The sequence below is a fragment of the Hippocampus zosterae genome, chromosome 8, assembly GCF_025434085.1.
Source record: "Hippocampus zosterae strain Florida chromosome 8, ASM2543408v3, whole genome shotgun sequence".
NCBI lineage: Eukaryota > Metazoa > Chordata > Actinopteri > Syngnathiformes > Syngnathidae > Hippocampus > Hippocampus zosterae.
In genome coordinates this window covers 14,324,913-14,344,507 of record NC_067458.1, presented here as the reverse complement: position 1 = coordinate 14,344,507, position 19,595 = coordinate 14,324,913, and the positions used below count along the sequence as shown (strand labels likewise).

At 41.5% G+C, this 19,595-nt stretch overlaps 2 protein-coding genes across 4 annotated transcripts in view; both read right to left on the bottom strand.

Moving 5' to 3' along the window:
* obscna (obscurin, cytoskeletal calmodulin and titin-interacting RhoGEF a) overlaps positions 1-7,316 on the bottom strand; it is a 43,008-nt gene extending 35,692 nt beyond the window's left edge. The window contains exons 1-17 of the mRNA XM_052074926.1: positions 6,586-7,316; positions 6,245-6,406; positions 6,042-6,146; positions 5,557-5,823; positions 5,080-5,349; positions 4,716-4,982; positions 4,383-4,646; positions 4,021-4,287; positions 3,676-3,945; positions 3,318-3,584; positions 2,869-3,135; positions 2,013-2,285; positions 1,670-1,933; positions 1,321-1,587; positions 932-1,198; positions 587-856; positions 160-426 (exon numbers count right to left, since the gene is read on the bottom strand). Of these exons, the coding sequence (XP_051930886.1) occupies positions 160-426; positions 587-856; positions 932-1,198; positions 1,321-1,587; positions 1,670-1,933; positions 2,013-2,285; positions 2,869-3,135; positions 3,318-3,584; positions 3,676-3,945; positions 4,021-4,287; positions 4,383-4,646; positions 4,716-4,982; positions 5,080-5,349; positions 5,557-5,823; positions 6,042-6,146; positions 6,245-6,406; positions 6,586-6,835 (4,264 nt within the window). The 5' untranslated portion in view covers positions 6,836-7,316. The remainder of the gene's footprint in view (positions 1-159; positions 427-586; positions 857-931; positions 1,199-1,320; positions 1,588-1,669; positions 1,934-2,012; positions 2,286-2,868; positions 3,136-3,317; positions 3,585-3,675; positions 3,946-4,020; positions 4,288-4,382; positions 4,647-4,715; positions 4,983-5,079; positions 5,350-5,556; positions 5,824-6,041; positions 6,147-6,244; positions 6,407-6,585) is intronic.
* Positions 7,317-10,654: 3,338 nt separating this feature from the next.
* On the bottom strand, positions 10,655-18,498 carry zgc:153738 (uncharacterized protein LOC558115 homolog). 3 transcript variants are annotated; one of them, XM_052074914.1, is made up of 20 exons: positions 17,839-18,372; positions 16,641-16,968; positions 16,440-16,559; positions 15,782-15,961; positions 15,625-15,696; positions 15,257-15,462; positions 15,091-15,175; positions 14,927-15,025; positions 14,776-14,851; positions 14,568-14,674; positions 14,375-14,452; positions 14,206-14,267; positions 13,257-13,339; positions 12,585-12,692; positions 12,448-12,516; positions 12,317-12,364; positions 11,551-11,637; positions 11,296-11,469; positions 10,969-11,207; positions 10,655-10,867 (listed from the first exon to the last, which is right to left on the bottom strand). In XM_052074914.1, exons 1-20 carry the CDS (start codon positions 17,847-17,849, stop codon positions 10,751-10,753), a joined length of 2,349 nt encoding a protein of 782 aa, XP_051930874.1. In that variant the 5' UTR covers positions 17,850-18,372; the 3' UTR covers positions 10,655-10,750. The 3 variants fall into 3 exon arrangements, with proteins under 3 accessions (XP_051930874.1, XP_051930873.1, XP_051930875.1); XM_052074913.1 differs by having other exon boundaries at positions 11,296-11,473; positions 12,317-12,516; positions 17,839-18,370; XM_052074915.1 differs by lacking the exons at positions 10,655-10,867; positions 10,969-11,207 and having other exon boundaries at positions 11,318-11,473; positions 17,839-18,498.
* Positions 18,499-19,595: the final 1,097 nt, after the last annotated feature.

The window sequence follows — 19,595 nt, the reverse complement described above, 5'->3', positions numbered from 1 at the left end:
GACTAAATTCCCTTGTTTCAGATCATGTACTCTTGAAATACACAGTTATTCACGATGCAACGCTGAGCAATCGTAGGTATAAGAACTTTTGTACTTAAGATTCCGTACTTGCGTTTCAAAATAGTCACAGCAAGAAACCTATAATACTGTATTACATACCAACGACTTTAACTGTGGCCTTTGTCTTCTGGTCTCTGCAGACACAGGCGTATATGCCGCTGTCCTCCGGCAGAGCATCTCTGATCGTCAGGGTGAGCACGGAGCCTCTCTGCTTCATCTGGTACTTTTCCCCATCCTCAAGAAGCTCACCGGCGAGCCTCCACTCCACAGCAACGCCAGGCTTGGAGATCTCACAAGACAGCGTGATGTTGTGTCCTTCTTCCACTTGAAGGTTCTTCAGCTTTTGCTTGAAGGTGATGGGGAGTGCTAAAGAACGACACGGAAATATGCATATTGCTCCTCACTCAATAATATCGCATTTATAAAAGTTTCTTTAAAATGTACATTGTATTTTGATGAATGAATCTTAATACCGTGCTTATTAATACCAATAACGGACACATGTCAGGTTAACTAAGCAGTGTACCATTCACAGTGAGGGTCGCTGTGGTTTCTATGCTCCCACAAATGCAGGTGTAGATGTTGCTGTCTTCTGGCGTCACATCTAGGATCCTCAGTTCGATCAGTGTGTCACTCTGGCGCATGTGATATTTGTCACTATTCTTGATGAGCTCATCACCGCCCTTCCACCACTCCACAAAGAGAGATGCTTTGGAAAGCTCACATCTCAACGTTGCCATATTGCCCTCCTCGAAGCTTACGTTGTGCAGCTTCTGCTTGAAGGTGAGTGGCAGAGCTGAGGAATGTTATGCAATATTTAGTACCAATGAATCGAGATTCTGAGGTACTTTGGCAATAGAATACTTGCTACCTTTGACTTTGACAGTGGCGGATGTGACCTGATCAGCACACAAACACTTGTAAAGTCCACTGTCTTCAGGAACAGCTTTCCATATCAAAAGCTCTAATGTTGTCTCCCATCTTCTCATCTGGTACTTCACTCCATTCTTCAACACTTCTTGGCCTCTCATCCATTCGATTGGTATTCCAGATTTGGAGAGTTCGCATCGCAAAATGACATTGCTCCCTTCCTCTGCATGCAGGTTCTTCAGTTGCTGGATGAATGTAATCGGAATGGCTAGAAAGCAAAGGGAAAAAAATAAGGATGAGAGGTTGGTGAAAGTGAAAAGAAAGTGGAAATGTTAAAACGAATGAAAAAAAAAGAACTGACGTAGACCACGATAAGGTACATGGCTTTACCTTGCACTTTGAGCTTTGCTGTAGTGTGGTGGCCCCTGCATTGACAGGTGTACTCCCCCGAGTCCTCCGGCTTCACAGCTCGGATGATGAGTGAATTGATGGTCTGTCTCTGTTTCATCACGTACTTGTCTCCAGGCCTGAGGCTCTCACTGCCTTTTTTCCAGTGGAATTGGACTCCCGGCAGAGAGTATTCACAGGTCAATGTAGCGGTTTCACCTTCTCGGGACTCTACGTCCTGCAGAGGCTTCGTGAATTCAGCTGGGATAGCTAAAAGGAGGTAGGAACATTAGGCAAACTTTGGAAAGCAAATTATCATTTCAGAATATTATCTGAAAATTCCCATTGATACCTTTGACGGTTACAACAGCCCTTGTTGAAACAGATCCAGCACTGCACTCATACACCCCAGCATCACTTTGGCAGACCTCTCGAATTGCCAGCCGAGCCTCACATCCCGAACGACTTGCAAAGTACCTTGACGAGTTCCACATCAAGCAACAATCTTTGTACCAGAGGATGTGGCATGGCTTTGAGGTCACGCAGGACAAAACTAGACCCCCTCCTTCAATAGCCTCACAGTCCTCGAGGGCTTTGCAAATTGTTGGACGTCTCTCTGTCAATGTGAACAAGTCAAACCAACTCAAGACCAAATGAAATGGACCGAGAACATAAGAATAAAGACGAATCCTCACCTCTGACCAACAGTGACGCATATGATCGTTTGTCACCGGCTGAAAACGAAATGGTACCAGTATCTTTGCGGGCTAGCTGTCTAAATGTCAGCGTGTGGTAGCCACCCGCCAGCATCTGGATTTCATTAAGCTGATTATTGTAGAGTAGAGTCTCGTCCAAGTACCACTTTACTGCTGTGTAGTCACTGGGACAGATTTGACATTTGAAGGTGACTGTATCACTTTCAAGGCACTCAATGTCCTCCAGTTCATCTAGAATCACCACCCTCTGGCCTGTCAGACAAAAAAAAAAGGGATGAGAAATCTCTCATAAATCCTTTGTTAATAAGGTTACCAAAATATTTGATGCTATCAGTTTGAGGCAGTACAGGTATCAGTGATCAATTATGTTGGGTTTTTAAAAATACTGTAATGAATGCCTAATTTAGTCCTGAACTGAACTTAAATGTTGTGAGTTCTTTCTTGACCCATACCCCAAACCTTTACGAATTCCCACAAAGCGGATTAAAATCAGCTGCACACCAAGTGATTTGGACGAGTGGTGTACGGATTCTGGAACAGGTGTACGGATTCTGGAACAGGTTTTTTGTCTGCAACTACTTTGGCTGTGAGTAGTTCCAATATCCACAGTACTTCTTTTTTTTCTTCACCAACAGCAAACTATATCGAGAGTGGCCAGTAGAATTCTCTTCTTCCTTGACAACAGGGGCACGTTGTCTGAAGTTTAATAATATTTGTGCGGCTTCAAAATGCCATTTTCTGGTCGGAAAACTGCGTTGCTCGATGGGCTTGCAAGAGATGAAAGCTACGATCTCAAACGAGAATTCATTCAATGAGTGACCAGTGTTTTCCTCACCCTGCACAGTCAGCTGCGCACGGCTCTGCATGGTCCCAACATCACACGTGTAGATATCTGTGTCCGATTTCTCCAGATAAGTGATGGTGAGGGAAAGCACCACACCCTTCTGCCTCATGACATATTTCCTGCTCGACCTCAGCTGCATCATGCCCTTGAGCCAGGTCACTCTTTTGGCTGGCTGTCTGGTCTCGCACTCCAGGGTCACTTTACCTTTTTCCTCTGCTTTGCTGTCTTTTAACTCCTTCTCGAATGAGTGCTGCAGATCTGGAATGATACACATTTTAGAAATTGTGTGTGAATGCTGAGCGTAGCAATCCTAGGAATACTGTAGCCTTCTAATTAGATATGGCGCCATGGCAGTTGAATTGGAGATGCCATGGCATCAGTGACATCTTTTTGAAGAAAAATCTCAATATTCCAGAACAATATTTTTCTCCAGCACTTACCTCTAACCTCCAGTTTGGCATGGGAGGAAACCCCATCAGCCTGACAGCAGTACTCTCCTGAGTCTCTGATCGTGGTATTCTTGACTATCAGCCTTGCCAGGTTCTTTTCCACGCTCATCTTATATTTGTGACTCTGCCTGATCATATGGCCATTTTTCAGCCAGTGGATGCTGACCTCAGGTTTGGTGATCTCACAATTCAGCTCCGCATCCTCACCTGGTACAGTCTTGACATTCAGCAGATCCCTAAAAATGTGCACTGGCCTCTCTAACATCACAGTAAACATATTAGGCAATACACTCATCTATTTTTTTTGTTATAGATTCATCTTGCAATGATTGTAATACTGGCTATTCACCTTTGACAAAGAGCATTGTCCTGCAGCTTAAGTCTTTAATTCCAAAGATCACTTCTCCAGCGTTGGACAAAACTGCATCTTTAATCCTCAGCTTGTACTTGTGACCATTGTTGATGACCTGGAAGTGGCTGTTGGAGACAACCACTTGACCGTTGATGGTCCACAAAGGCTCATCACTAAGAACGTGAGAGAGTTGACATTCAAAAGTGCAGCTTTCACCCTCCATTATGGACGTTGTCTTCAAGCGGTGGATAATAGTGATATGTAAATCTGTAAATGGATCAAATAAAGGTCATTGAAATGTGGACCGCCCGGGTATTTTATTTGTGCTGCTTTTCAACCCACCATGTACAGTAACTTTAGCCTTGGTTTGGCTGGTGCCCAGATCACAGGTGTACTGCCCAGCATCATCTTTGCTCAAGTAATGGATTATCAGTGCCAGGGACCTTCCGTACTGGCACAACTCATGCTTTTCATCAGGTGTCAGGGCAATACCATTCTTCCTCCAGACTGGGATCACAGACGCTTTGGAAACTTCACACTGAAGGCAGATCTCCCCTTGTTCTTCCCCAACTGCATCTTCCAGAGGTCTTAGAAATACCGCAGGGCGCTCTAAAGGCAATGGACACGGTAACACAAAACATAATTTTAGCATTGGTGGGAATATTTGTCAGAAATAAAAAGTAGAAGAAATTATTTTGGCTAACCTTTGACCTTTAAAGTTGTCGTCTCCGAAAGAAGGCCAGCTCTAAAGGTGACCCGACTGTGCTGCGGTCTCAGCTTCTTAATGAAAAGGCTGTGCATGGTGCCCATGTGTTGGATCCTGTTTGTGGTGCTGGAATAGAGGCGGACATTGTTGAGGAGCCACTCGACGTTGGCAACCACATAGTTGAGTTCACAAGCGAAACTGGCGACGCTATCTTCTTCAAGTTCCACTGGTTCAAGGTGTCTGACCAGCTTCAGCTTTCGCTCTATGACCAAAAAAAATACAGATCAGCTCTCGGCTCAATAAATAAATAAATCATATTCGACCAACATACCTTCGACCTCCACGTGTGCTATGCTCTGCGAACCCCCCGCCATGCAGCGATACTGCCCTCCATCCATCCCTACCAAGCCATGGATTGTCAGCTCTGCACGTTTCCGATCTCTTCTCATGCTGTACTTATTTGAAGTCTTCAAAGCTGTACGACCTTTAAACCACCTCACCACCCTGGGGGAGGGGTTAAACTCGCAGCTCAGAGTGACAGAGCTGTTCTCCTTGGCTTCCACATCTTCCAAATTGCGGACAACTTGGAGGGGCCGCTCTACAGGGAGAGAGTTACTTTACCAAATGAAATCGATACCTTCACCCTTCTACTGATCACAGGGAGGATGTACTTGGGGGAGGGCCGGTCCACCCACCTTTTACCGTAAGTTCAGCAGAAGAACGGCTCTTGCCAGCGACAAAAACCACGGGACCCGACATGGAGCTGTCTGTGGAAGTGAGGCAGAGGCTGTGGATGGTTCCCTCCCTATACATATCCACCACTTCGCTGGGCTCCAACACTTTCCCATTCAGGGTCCATCTCGGCGGCCTTCCTGACTTCAGGCTTGTCTCCACTTGGAAGAGCGCTGGCTCTGGTTCTGTCACTTCCATTGAGCTCATGCCCCGAACAATGCTCATAGCCTGCTCTGCATGGACAGTCAACAAACAGCACACTTCTGTTATTGACACATACTGTATCTTCTATATAATGATCTCTTTTTTTTCCTATAAGAAAAAATAATGTTTGAAATGAAATCAAAACATCAAAACATCTACTATGTCTTTCAATCTAAGTGATCAGACTGCATCCACATACATGTGACATGTGTATACAGTGCCCACATATATCTCACCCTCAACTAGAAGCTGACAACTGGTTTTGTCATCTCCTGTGTCACAGGTGTAGGTGTCTTCATCCGAGGAGCAGACGTCATCGATAGTGAGCTGCCTGTAAACGTCTTGGCTGACAAGTTGGTACTTTTTGCTGGACACAAGCTCCTTGTTGTTCTTGTACCACTTGACTTGAGCGTTGGCTCGAGATACTTGGCACTCCAGCAAGCCTCTGTGGTGGTACATGGCTATCTTGACTCTCAGTGGACGCACTATTTGGACTGGCAGCTCTGATGATTAGAGCAGCAGGCTGAGTCAGGTACACGTAGCAAAAAGCAGCACCATATCTGTCGCGTGTCAAGAATTTGCACTGTCCTTTCTTTGATGTAGTGGCACATACAGTATGTTGCACTGACGTTTTATAGTCGATGCATGACACATTTTGTGTGAGTTCATGTAAAATTCAGATGACCCAATGGGACAGCTTTTGAGCCACCGACAGACTCACCTTTGACTGTAAGTGTTGCGTAAGATGAGACGCGTTCCGCAGTGAATCGGATTTCTCCAGCGTGCTCCGGCCGGACCGACTTAAAAGACAGTGTGTGGGTTTTACCTGAAACCATTTGAGAAGAAAAGGAAAACCATTATGCCTTATTTGAGGGTATTGAAAAAAAAATAGATTCACATGACATGAATTAATGGGTCATTTACCCTGATGTCTAATCTTAATGTTGTCACCAGGTCGGATTCTACAGTCATCTCTGTACCACCGACCATCCACATCCACTTGGTTTACTTCACACAAGAAGCTGACGGACTGACGTTCCATAGTGTCAACATCCTGAAGTTCCTTGACAATGCGGATGTCCCGAGCTGGTAGGAAATTAAAGAAACAAGTCGTAATCATAATAAAACTCCTGAACTCGTGAATGGTTCATATTAAAGCCATTTAGTTTAATCTCTATTCGGCAGTACTAACGAAATCTGAATCTTGAACTTGATCCTGTCATTGTCTTGGACTGTATTGGTGTCAGTCGATTGTCCAAGCCTACCTCTAACAGTGAGTCTGCCGGAGGTCTGAACGCCATTTGCCTGGAAAGAGATCAAGCCCACATCTGCCAACGCCACTCTGCTTAATATGAGCAAATGCGTCTTCCCGTGTGTGCTGATGCGACAGTTGGGTTTGGACTTAAGCCGCATGCCATCCCTGGTCCACACTCCCTCGATGTATGACAAGTTGAGGGTCACCTCAAAGGAGCAGCTCTCGCACTCGGACACTTCTACATCCTCCAAGCCTCTCATCACCTGTAGACGGTTCTCTGAACCATGAAGACAAACATGTTTGGTGTGCACGCAATGATCCACGTGGGCAATTGAATGAAATGAAGAACTTACTTGCGGCTGCTACTATTCCTCCAGGTACCTGTATATTGTCTGCCATACTTCTTACAATCTAAATGGTTTTGTTCTGATTGATTGAAACCTTTCATCTGGCACTGGAAACACATGTGAGGTAAAGGTTAGTCTCTGGATAATGGAGCTACTACTGTATGTTGTATTTTTGCTTTTAGCTAAATTAGCTAGCATTCTTCAATAATTATAGAACCCAGAATTGCTCTATATTATGGCAATGCTCTCCAGAGGTCACTCCTTGATAATAAAGAAGAACTGACCGACAGAATCTACATTGACAAGATCCAATACAGGACCCGTATCAAAATTCTGTCATGAAAAAGCTAATTGTGCCCTATTGACATTGTCAGAAAGTTTGATAAATCAACTCAACCACTGAAGATGCTACACACTGAAGGGTGTTTCTACAATGTATTTCAGTTACCTTATTCAAATACACAAGAGGAGGCATCTTGCATGACACCCACACCAATAAAAATTTTGTCATGTGAAATATGAACCACCAATAAAAATCAGATGCCGCAGTTTGAGGACTCTACTGCTCTGTAGATCTTGACCAGTTGCAGCTAATGTTTATTTCATATCTGCTTTTCTCAATTAGCTTTGAGAGTTTTAGCCAGTAAAAGTCTAAAAGGCCGCTTATAAGATAAGATAAGATAAGATAAGATATCCTTTATTCGTCCCACAATGGGGAAATTTACAGCCTCCAGCAGCAAGAATGTATGTAGAAAGAAGAAAGGAGAAAAAAAATATATGGTTGATTATGGTGATATTGACATTATTACGATTGTTACAGAATCCAAGAGAGCCACATAAAAGTCAGTGCACATGACATGACTACCGCACGGTAGATCCCCGCGGTGGCATGCTCGGCCTCCCCGGTAACGACGAGTAGTTTAATCTCTGTCACCTCGCTTGACTTAGCTCATCACCACCAATATAGACTCAGCTCTGATGCTGTCTCCACCAGACTGAATGCTCTCAATTGAAAAAGTGGAGATTAAAAAAAAAAGCAAGAGACCAGATGAGAGTAGACGGAATCAAATTTGAGACGTTGCAGCTGATACCACTATCAACAAGGCTAGGATGTTTACAAGGTTCTCCAAATAGGGCCAGCTGCAGGACAACTTGGACAGAGTAACGACAAACCACTGGATATAAATTCACTGTAGCTCAACTTAACGTTTTGGCCTAACATCGCTAGACAAATATCATATTCCAAAAAGTGTCTTTATAAATCACAGATAGGCTCCCACAAAACACCAATATGTTCAAATTTCAATTTTAAAATAGAATTCGTCCCTCCCTTCTGGTGTGGAATTTTGTCAAGACACATGCCAAGAAACGAAACACCAGCAGTGATGTACGCACCTTTGACTCAGATGTATTCTAAGGGAAATCCATCCTCACACTGGCTGGACAAAACAAAATATCTTTGTCTGAGAAGAATAGATGTATATAAAACACCATCACAACAAAAATGCAAACATTTTTTTCAACAAAGCCTACTGTATAAACAAGTGAGCATGCATACATTCGCACTCCCCGACGTGACAGGCTCTGGTACTTTTTTCCCCTTGCTGGTGTGATGGGGCGATTTAGTGAACAGCTGACACATCCCACCCCACATACTGACCTCCAAATAGCTCTATGTCAGTATGCAGGCAAAGATAGCTTCAATCGTGTGAAGCAAAATGTGACCGGGATCAATAGGATCAGCACAATCAACCAAAATGTATAATATTGGTGAGATGGCAGGCAGAAAAGCTCATGATGAAATTGTGCTTACCATGTCCACATACCTGGGAAGTGTTATGATGATTTGCATACGTCCTCGATTAATTTCTTCCAGTTCATTTTGTATTTGTGCCTATGTTCGAGTAATTTGACAGTTTTTTAAGGGGGGGGGGGGGTTAAGTGGGAGGAAATTGGAGTATCAAACACAAACACAGGTGGAACATGCCAATTCAACACAGAAAGGCCTGAGCCTAGATTTGAAGCCAGAACCTTTGACTGTGAGGCATTTGGGCTAGCCAAAAGTTTGTACTTTGCCGCCTTTAATCGAGTTTTTCTTTGGAATTTCACTGACACTGTTTTTCAATTTCAAAAGGAATGATGATTTCTACCGTAAACTAATATGAATGAGGAAGAACACTTTGTTTCATGCAACTTGTTATTGCAAACAAATATTGATCAAGTTTGCTGGAGAATGTTGCAGGCATAAATCCGTGCTCAGGAAAGGCAGCCGCATGCGCCACAATAGCAAAGCCAACATTCAAAAATGGCGTTCGAATAATTGCAGTCTGCTTTGTTTGTGTTCGAGCAATCTGTCAGTGTCCTTGATGTTCATGTTTGACAGCTCAAAACGCATGCCACCGATGAGGGAACCACCTCCACCGTAATAGTTCAAAGGTTATGAAGAGATTAAGTAATAATGGGCTCACGTTTCACTGGGTCATCACAGAAAACACTTAAACATGCTATTGTCATTCTACATTCTGTCCATAGGATAATCTTATCTCTGTATGGTGTCCAAGATAAAGATAAGAGCACCACAACAGACATCCAATTTAAAAAGAAAAGGGAGATTTACACCCAATGTAAACATACACATTTCCCCATTTAGACAAGCAGACAGAACACAAACATATGACAGCCCAGCATTGTGTTTGCTTGGTTTGAGCGACGGCTCCATGTGGTACTGAGTACTCCTTAATCCAGTGAAACTCTATCGACGCAGTAATCTCCACAGTCCTGCTGTGGCACAAAAAAAATAACTTGTCGTCAGCAAGGGTAGAATGGTGGCCTACAAACCACTCTCGCGTTTCCAAAGTTCCACCACACCATTCATCATAAAGGTTTGTTTTGTAAATAAAAGCTTGGTTTGTTTTGTAAATGTTTTCCCCCTTTCTAAATATGATCCAGAAAGATCTCCCAAATTATGTAACAGAGCAAACCGGGAATTCACATATATTGTAGTTGACTGATTGTGCCCATGGGTTAAAGAAAAAAAGATCCCCGAGGCAAAGTCAGGATGTGTCCCGTGAATTTAGATGTCAGCAAAACAGCGAAAGACTCCATTTAAAACTCAAGTGCCATGTTATCTTCAAAACCGAACTTCAGACATATTAGCAACTGTAACATCATCGAACACATTATATTTAAGTGTAAAAAAAATGTTGTATTTTAATTGTTAGTCCCGACAAACGGACCAAAAAGTTATTTACTTGTAGGTGGGTGTAATGACATACTTTGGTGTGCCATATCCAGGCAGCTGCATCATGCAGAATAGCATTAGATGTCCTTGACTTGGGCCTTGTCAACAGTCCTGCATGTCTAATTACAGCACAGCCTGCAAACTGACAGCTACTTAAAAACCTAACCGTTCATTTGACCTCGCTAAACACTGTCGTTTGTTCTTAGACAGCCCACAGTCTGTTTATTTTATTTTTTTCAGGAATATCAAATACATTATTGGTGAGAACAAGTATCGTCGCTATTTATACTTTACTTTTGGGAAATTTATCAATGCAATGCCCAACCATCTTCTAAACGCAACCAAAAAAAAAGCGTTCACGCGACACCAAGAGCTCTGCCGCCCTCTTGGGGCAAAAGAAGTAAACTGCACCTTTCAGAAAAAAAAACTAACACAACGTGACTTGTGGCCAAACTTGGAAACGGAAACATTCAACGGGGTACACCCTGAGCTGGCTGCTAGCCAATCACCAAGTTTATTTAATGTAAAATACTACATTTATAATCAGAATGACACATGTTTGAATACATTTTTTTTTCCAATGCACATTATTTCTTTCCTTTCTTCGCGGGACCTTTCGCTTTAGCTTGTGCCTGCAGTTTCTCTTCCCTTTCAGCAGCAGCCTTAATCCGCTTCTTTCCCAGGGGAGTCTTTGCATACCATTTCTGGACACACATACACACACGCACATACAACACAAAAGAGTTGCTTTATATTTTACCAAATGCCACAATGAATGTTCCATTAAACAGAACCAAACAAGTACTTTTAACGCCTCTTCCTCCTCCTGAAACACGGGGCTGAACTTGGCTAATGGAGCCACAAACTCAATAGCAGTCAAAGGCCTCTTTTCTTGTAGAAGGATTCGTCTCTTGGTAATAACTTGCTGGATTGCCTGGATCATGTGACCTGGGGTGTAGCCATCTGAAATTTTGGTCAAAGAGCTGATGTCCAACGCTGAAGTTATCTTGCCTCCATGTTTTTCGATCAGGTGCTTCCACAAAACTGAAATCATTTCATGTTAATACAAACATTGGAAATGAAGATTGATACACTTTGCTCAATTTTTAGCATTAGGTATGTCGTTTACTACCATATCTGGATCCATAGTCGGGCCTTGGAATGAGGATGACTTTTGTGTACATCTTACACATTGACTTGATATCCGTATTAATGGGGTCTCTACATGTTCCGATGACGAGAACGCGATCCTCTTCTTTGATCAGCTTGAGTGATTTGGGCAAATCTTTCTTCAAGCGTTTAGGTTCTAACTGGACATGTGTGGAGCGTTTTTAGTTTGAAATGCAAGACAAATTAATTACTATGCGCTACTATTCATCAGACATACCGCTCTTTCTTCCTTGGGAACTTTCTTGTAGAACATTTTCTCTGCGCCACCGATCCATATCACTGAAGGCTGCATCAATCTCGCAACCTGTGTGGAAATGATCATGTTAGGAATTGCTTTATTGTCACAACATAAAAAATACCTTTTAAAATAATGTTTGTCTTTAGATATTAAGTGTGAGCTGTGTCAAATAAACTCCAGGACTGCTGTCACAAAAGATATACTGTACATCAAATCCAAAATTGCATACCAACAGCTTTTATCTTCTAAGTCACAAGTGTCAAAACTCAAGGCCCGGGGGCCAGATCTGGCCCGCCACATCATTTTATTTGGCCCGCGAAAGCAGCTCAAACATGCCAACTTCCATGATCCTTTCTAAAATGTCTACCAAAATTTGAAATGTTCACATGCAATAAGCAAGAGATATATTCTAAGCATTTTCTTTTTACCAAACCCCTCATGATAATAACTTGAACAATAGTTGAATCAACAGTTTTTCTTGACTTCTTTATATGGTTTCAGTCATAACGGCCCTCCAAGTGAAATGTTAACTAAAATGTGGCCCGCACCAAAAATGAGTTTGACATCCCTGTTCTAAGTGGTACTATATACAGTAGATACATTAAAAAATCTATTTAATACAGTACAAGTATTTATACTGCGTTACTTCCCACCACGGATAAGTTATGTTGATATGTGGGTATTGATTTAATTTAAAAAAAAAACTGAAATCTGGAAGCAACTCAAGTTTGTTTCTGTGCGTTACCTTCAACACCAAATGGAGCATCATAGCGAGGCCACTCTTGCCTGGATACTTTCCAGCAATGTTGAGAGGAGAAAGGTCAAACAGGGTGGCGCCAGTCTCGTGGCAGATTGCGTGGACCAACATCTTCTTACCAACCCCTGCTGGCCCAACTAGTAGAATGGCCTTTGTAAGGGGAGCCTTCTCGTGAACCACATGAGAGCCTGTAAAACACTCACACAACTTCATGGGCACCCTTAACAATTTCTTATTGTACGTGTCAATCATATACCTAAAGGTAGAATTCCATAGAGAGAGATGAGTTGCCGCACATCTGCCAACGAAGGCATGGGTTCAATGCCATTCTGTTTCAGTGTGGTTCCAAGATAGTTGAAGTCACCTTCGAAACAAAGGGAAATGGCTCGCTAAGTAACTAAAGAGTGAAGTGTGCTGATTATGACAATATCAGAAATTGGTCGGCATGATCTTGGCGTTATTAAGTTTCACACCAGAAGAGGGCAGCACATTGCTGTAAAAAAAACAATCATGAGTCGCGTTAGGCACACATGCACGGGACACTACAAGACCTATGAGATAAAAAATTATGGATTTATTCATGGTGAGTTTTGGTGAACACTGTCATAAGTTTGTCAATGGGAAAGTATGTCTGAATTTCTAATATTTTGCCCTTCACATGTAGCTAAACAAGTGAACTACATTCTTACAGATACCGCTCTATACAGTGAAGTGCAAACACTACACTGCAAAGTACAAGCGCATACATTTTAATCCATAAGGTTGCACCAGTATAGTTGATGTTACATCATTGTGGCGGGGTGGGGTTAATTTTCACCGTAAAAACACTGTTTGCATTGGAAAGATGCTCTATAGATAAAGTTTGGTTGATTTATTTAAAGATACTTTGCCAGTTTGGGACACATTTGAAGGGAATACTATGACTTACCCAGGTAGTCCTGCATTTTCACACTATGTGCCTGCTTCAACAAACCCTCCTCCACCATCTCCTGACAGAGAGACTCAAGAGTCCTAGAAGGCATGAACCACCTATTAATGTGACCTATTATATAAATGCATTGTCTTATAAAGGGAATGTGGTTATGTTTAGAATTCACCAATCACATTCAAACTGTTAAACAAGAGTCAGCACACATCTTACATCATTTGATGTGCCCTCATTTAGTCGCTGAGACATTTCAGGTGTTTTAGTAGGCTTTTGATTTTTAGTTTTTGCTTTCTAGTAGAGGCTTGAAAGTTTTATGCTAACACTGAGTGCTATTTAGAGCTGTTCATAATTCCCTCCAACTTGATTGAGGTGCCAGTTTTATGTGCTTTTGGGAGATTTTGTTGATTTCTAGTAAAACCAAGGTTGAACATATTGGCCGTAATTTCAAATGGTATGTTTGTCGCAAGCACAACACTGCTCATGACAAAAAAAGAACACAATTTGGAATTATGAACAGTCCAAAACAGCAGCCGATGTGAGCACCAAAAATTCTGCTTCTGCTAGAAAGAAAAAATAAAATCAGGAAAAGTCTACAAGAACAGCTGAAATTTAGTTTGGGTTATTAACACATTTTGAATGGCGCGTGCTGACTCTCGGTTTGAATGTGGTTGTTAATTTCGACTACATCCCATTATTATGAGACGGTGTGAAAAGTTGTCCAGCTACATTATCTCAGTTGTTTATTTTTACTTCACTTGTTGAAAATATTTTTTTAAATCAATTGACTTGTACGGGTTCTCGATCACATTAATCGTGTAAAAGGCTTTGAAATGATTTATCTTGGTCCAATTTTTTTTTTATCTCACAAAAATCTGATATTTGAACAGTGGTGTGTAGGCTTTTTATATTCGCAGTGTGTGCCACTACTTGACTTCTAAGTGTGGCTCACCTATCAGCTGTCAAATCTTTCTCCCCCTTTTTCTTCTTCTTATCGCCCTTGCCGGCTTTTTTCTGCATATACAGTGACACAGTTGGCAGTATTCCAAGCAGAGCGGCCAGGTATGACATAAAATGACGCATGGACTTCTGTCTTTACTGAATACTGTATAAATAGATACCTTGGCATAAACTTTGGCTGGGGTTTTTTCAACAGCAAGCCTCCAGTCTGCCAGTTCCTCTCTCATCTGCTCGTCCACCTGAGGAAGGCACAACAGTGTTGATGTTGGCGTACTTCTCCAGTGATTGTGAAAGTGAGCAAATGTAATCATTGTTATTATTTAGCCCACGTTTTGCACAGTCCGAAATATTCACCTTCACCCGAATCTCCGACTCAATGTCCACCCTCTTCTCCTCCTTGATCAGCTCCACTTCATGCCGCTGGTTGAAATTTCGAGACTCTGTGCGGGTTTCCCAGAAATCTGTGGGGACATTCAAATTTTTCGGGGGTGGATAAGTAATTAATTTGTCTTTTCCAAATAAACCTGAATGACTGACTGTAAAGCAGCTCAAGTTGAGTTACCAACAAAGGTTTTATTGCACGTTTCCAAGTCTGCCAAAAAAGCTGACGGTAACATCACCAAGCCCTCTTCTTCTTCCTGTTGTTCGGGATGGATTTATTTTGAGTTTCATCTATTTGAATTGAGACTATTATGAATGAAGGCAGCCATTACCCCATCCTTCCCCTTAGACTTTTTTGCGTCTTTTTTCTCCTCTTCCTTTCCTTTTTTATTTTTGCCATCATCTTCCAATGCCGCCATTTCTTTCAATAACTACGAAAAAAAAGCCAGTTAACATCATGCGTGCAAATCTTGTTTTGACTGAAATTGTGTCTTACTTCCTCATAATCCTTTTCAGCAAAAAGGATAGCCGAGCCTCCCTCATCCTCATCTGGGAAGTCTGGGAATACCCCTGTTAGATTACTGAAAAAAGAAAGAAAACGACTACCGTACCTTGAACAAGTTCCTCAACTATTTAAATACAAATCTTTGTTTCCAACTGACCGGCATTCAAGAAACCACTGCCTGATTTGTTCTTTCATGTTATTGGCTATGTCTTGACCCTCCACCTCGAGCAGGTGGTTTGCGATTTCCGTCACAGCTTTTTGGTAGTCATCCTCGTGTTCCCTCTGCTTGTTTCGTATGGCCGTTTCATTGGCGTCGGCAGTGATGATGGCCTCACATGGTGCCTGATATTTTGGATGCGGAGTCTGACACAGAAATGGGTACACAATGAAATAACAGACAGTTCTGTGAAAGCAGTTTGGCTGACCCCACACAATAGGAAAGGCAAAACTTGCTGATCTTCTGACTAAAAAGCACATTTACATCTGCAACATGGGCATCGGGATGGCCTACAGCATTTTGCTTACCATTCCCAGGAAAGTCATATCTTCAATGCGAACTGCCTTTGCCTTCTTCCTTTCTACATAGCCCCTCCAGAACTGCAAATTGAAATGAACACAATCTTCCAGCAAAAAGTCTGTGAAACCACCCAAAATAAATAAATAAATATTGACAACAAAGAACCTTCTGGGCGCGGACTGCAGCTCGGTCCATGTCTTTGGGTTTTGGCTCCTCAGCCATGGGTATCTTGCTTAATCTCCTGCTAGCTTCATTCAAGGCTGCCCTTAGGCGTCCTTGGCGTGCCCTCTCTGCGACTTGAATGATTCGGATGGCCTCGTCTTGACTCATGCTCTTTGTCACACGCTAACGTACGAGTGGAAAAAGACATAAATGATAAACTTACTTTCACTTGAAACATCATTCGGTACACTTGTGCAATCTACTATTCAACTGAGTCCAACACAATTTTGGAGACAATATAATGAAGTTTTGAATCATTATAGATCGGGGAGGTCCAGACCAATAACAGTATTCTTAGTATTCTTTGAATACTCACGATGCCAAGTACCAATACCTGTTGTGATGTCAAAATTTAATTTTGCATGTTGACAAAAAATTGTGAAAAAAGACCATTCTTTCTGATGCAGATTGTGACTTGCCGATGTGTCAAATTGGCGCAGCATACTGCCAACTCCTATCGAAGAGTGTTTTTTTTTTTTTGTCTTTAGTATCGATGGCTTGTATCGGCACCCTCCAGGAGAGCCCGATACCTTAAAATAAGGTTGGTTTGGATACCTGGTAGTGGTACTCGGCCATTCTTAATGGAGGATGTCTCACTGACCTTTTGCACTCCTGTAGACTCCATCGTTTGCAGGATATTTCTGAGCATCGTCGTTCGCTCTTGGTTGTCTTTGCTGCGTTCACTCAAAAAATAGTGAGGGATGGCAATCTCAAGGTCAGCCTGGTGAGATAATGTTCATTGGTGGCAGCAGTCAAATCAATTGGATTTTCATTCAATCTAGCAGTCAGCAATCAAACTTACAGGTGTGAGTTTTAAGTCATGTAGGACATCATCCATGTAGTGGTACTCGCAGAGCTCTTTATCCACCATTTCATTCTTCAGCTCTAAGATTCGACCCATCACACCTTCAAGGGTATGCAGAATAAGCCGTCGCTTTTGCGGATGCACAACCTGGTCGTAGACCTTCTCTAATTGTCTGAAGACCTGCAAATAGCGCACGTACAGAATGGCCACTCTCTGGAAGAACGCTACAGGGTCCGTTTCTGGCAGAATTGGCTCTTCAGGAAGCTCCTCGACTAACAGACGGCTCAACTCCACCTGGGCCTCTGCCCACAGCTCGTTGTATGTCCTAGGATGGAAAGTCAGCCAGTGGTGAGTAAAATACTTCCAAAGCAAAGGCAATGGGTTCACCGTTGGAAATACTACATTGTGTCTTGACAAAATCACCAGCACCACACATTTTAAGTGTACCCTACTGCCCAGTACATCCTTTTTATTTATTTTTGTATTTATTAGTATGCTTCAGAAACAGCCAATGTGAAGAGTGAATGAAAATATTACTCTCCTGCAATTTTTTTCCAGGTAGTTTTTTAAAATGATTTCAGGTTATGTTGTCATCAAGGCTAGAAGAAAGACATGATAGAAATCACAAAAATAATAAAGAAAGGCCGGAAGTTATTTTACACAGTGAGTGTAAAACTGGTAGCGCTTTGCGCTAATCGGTAGCCAAGAATTAGCTCTCAGTTTCAGAAAAGGTTTCTGACCATTTCTCTATTGCTACTCAAAGAGAATTACTGCGTACAGTTCACTTGTATTCCTATTTGGTTTTTAGATTCAATATATCTAGATCAATCTAGTTGGTTTTAAGCATATATTTATGTACAGATTTTATGTGCAAACATTTTAATTGAATATTGTTAAGCACAAACTTTGTCATTCTCCAATACTTAATTAAGTGAGGTATTAATGTTCAAACTGCTTATAATAATAAGCAATAAGCTGGCAATAATCTTGAAAAAAAATTGGTGGTGAAATCTGTCTTGTAATTTATTGAACATTTCGGCCAACTATGCTACTGTATTTTAATGATGGTCGTTAAGGCTAAATGATTTTTTTTAGATGGAACTTAGCGTAAAAAATTTGAGGACCACTATCTTACAGTATTGGCTAGGAATGACTAATATGTCAGCCCATCTAATGTGGCTGCTGGGAACTTTACCTTTGTGACATTTCTTTTCTGGAACAGAGGTGGGATAACTCTTAGTCAAGTCTCCTGTGGGCGGGGAGCTGCAAAAAGGCAATTAAAAACTGTGATCACAGGAAGAATACAACAACATTTAATTGTTCCCTAGAGGGGCAATTCGATTTACACTGTTTTTTAGATATATGAATAATATATAACAATAGATATGAAGATATAGCCTATTATGCTTCTACATTAACACAGGCTACATTTTCATGTAGGCAGTAGGCAGCTGCGTCACACTCATTTATAGTGCAGGATACATTCAAGTTATGGTTTTCCTCAGAGGGCCGTGACTCAAACCATATAAATGTATAACCGCACCATCACATTATTACAAATACACAACAGACTGATCTATAATTGATATTGAAATCCAGAGTCAAAAAATTACTGTGTTCAACTATTTTTCATTTTAAATTGGTGTTTGGTATATCCATCCAACCATCCATTTTCTAATCCGCTTAATCCTCACAAGGGTCACGGGGGTTGCTGGAGCATATTCCAGCCGTCTTGTATATATATTTTTTAAAAACCATACGCTAAAGTTTTGGGAGATGAACAAAAGGACGTAGACACATGCTTTGATTTAGCAGGCCACATGTAGCCCTTTTCTGGCCGTGGGCCTTGATTTTGACCCGTGTGCAGAAAAACATGATGGGTCCATCCAAAATATGTTGATGATAGGGTGATTCAGTGCCATGCTCAAGAGCATTTTTGTGAGAATAATCCATTACCCTTAGACTAGCAAGACAAGTAATTTACACTTTAGCCTTTCCAAATTGAGAGCATACCACCGTAGCCAGATCTCAGTATATACAAAAAAAGAACAGAAAACATCATTCATGATTTACTCTCAATGCAACCTCACCTCTATGTTTTGCACTGAAGTGAATCAAACGCTCGCCCCATAATCAATATCTTATGTCATATATTTCTTTCACCATGTTTTTGACTTGAGAATCAGCAGTTGTCGAAAGTGCGGCAAAAAGGCTCATTAATTTTGACGCGTTCTCCCCCTCGACCACGCTTTCGATTAAGTCGAACTGTTATCATGACGTAACCACAATGAGCTTAAATTTTACGACGTAAACAGCTAATGACGTAAGTTTTATGCAATTTACACCGTGAGTGCTGCTAAATGACACCGAATGACCACGCTGTTTAATTAACACTGAAAACGATTTCGAAGACCAGTTTCTCCAAAGTAAACACCCTGATGCACTTTGATTAATTAATCAAAGTGAAAGATGAAAATGACGAGAAGAGTCATTTCAACCTTGGGCCATACAAGTAACCAATCATTATAACGTCGCTTTGTAACGTCAATATTTGGAACCCCTACCTCGATCTGAAGTTGTCATGGAAACGGAAAACAACGTGACTTCATCTGTTAGGTTTTGCAACTAGCATAAATATGTCGCACTGCCATCTACTGACCTGGAGTGTAACGTAGTACAATCGTTCCTCTGACGAAAATCATTCAATCAACGTTTAGAATGCTAATCCATAATAATGCATCGTTATCACATTGTAAAATGTACTTTATAAAATCCTTCCCAAAAGAAAGTAGCGAATTTAAATAAATTTTTGGTTAATTGAGTAGCAAATTTTAAATAAAAATGGTATTGATTGATTGGTGAATTGATGATCTATTGATTGACCGAACAATATATAAATAAATAAATGATTTGATCCGAGACATAAAAATAAAAACTGAAATCGATATACAT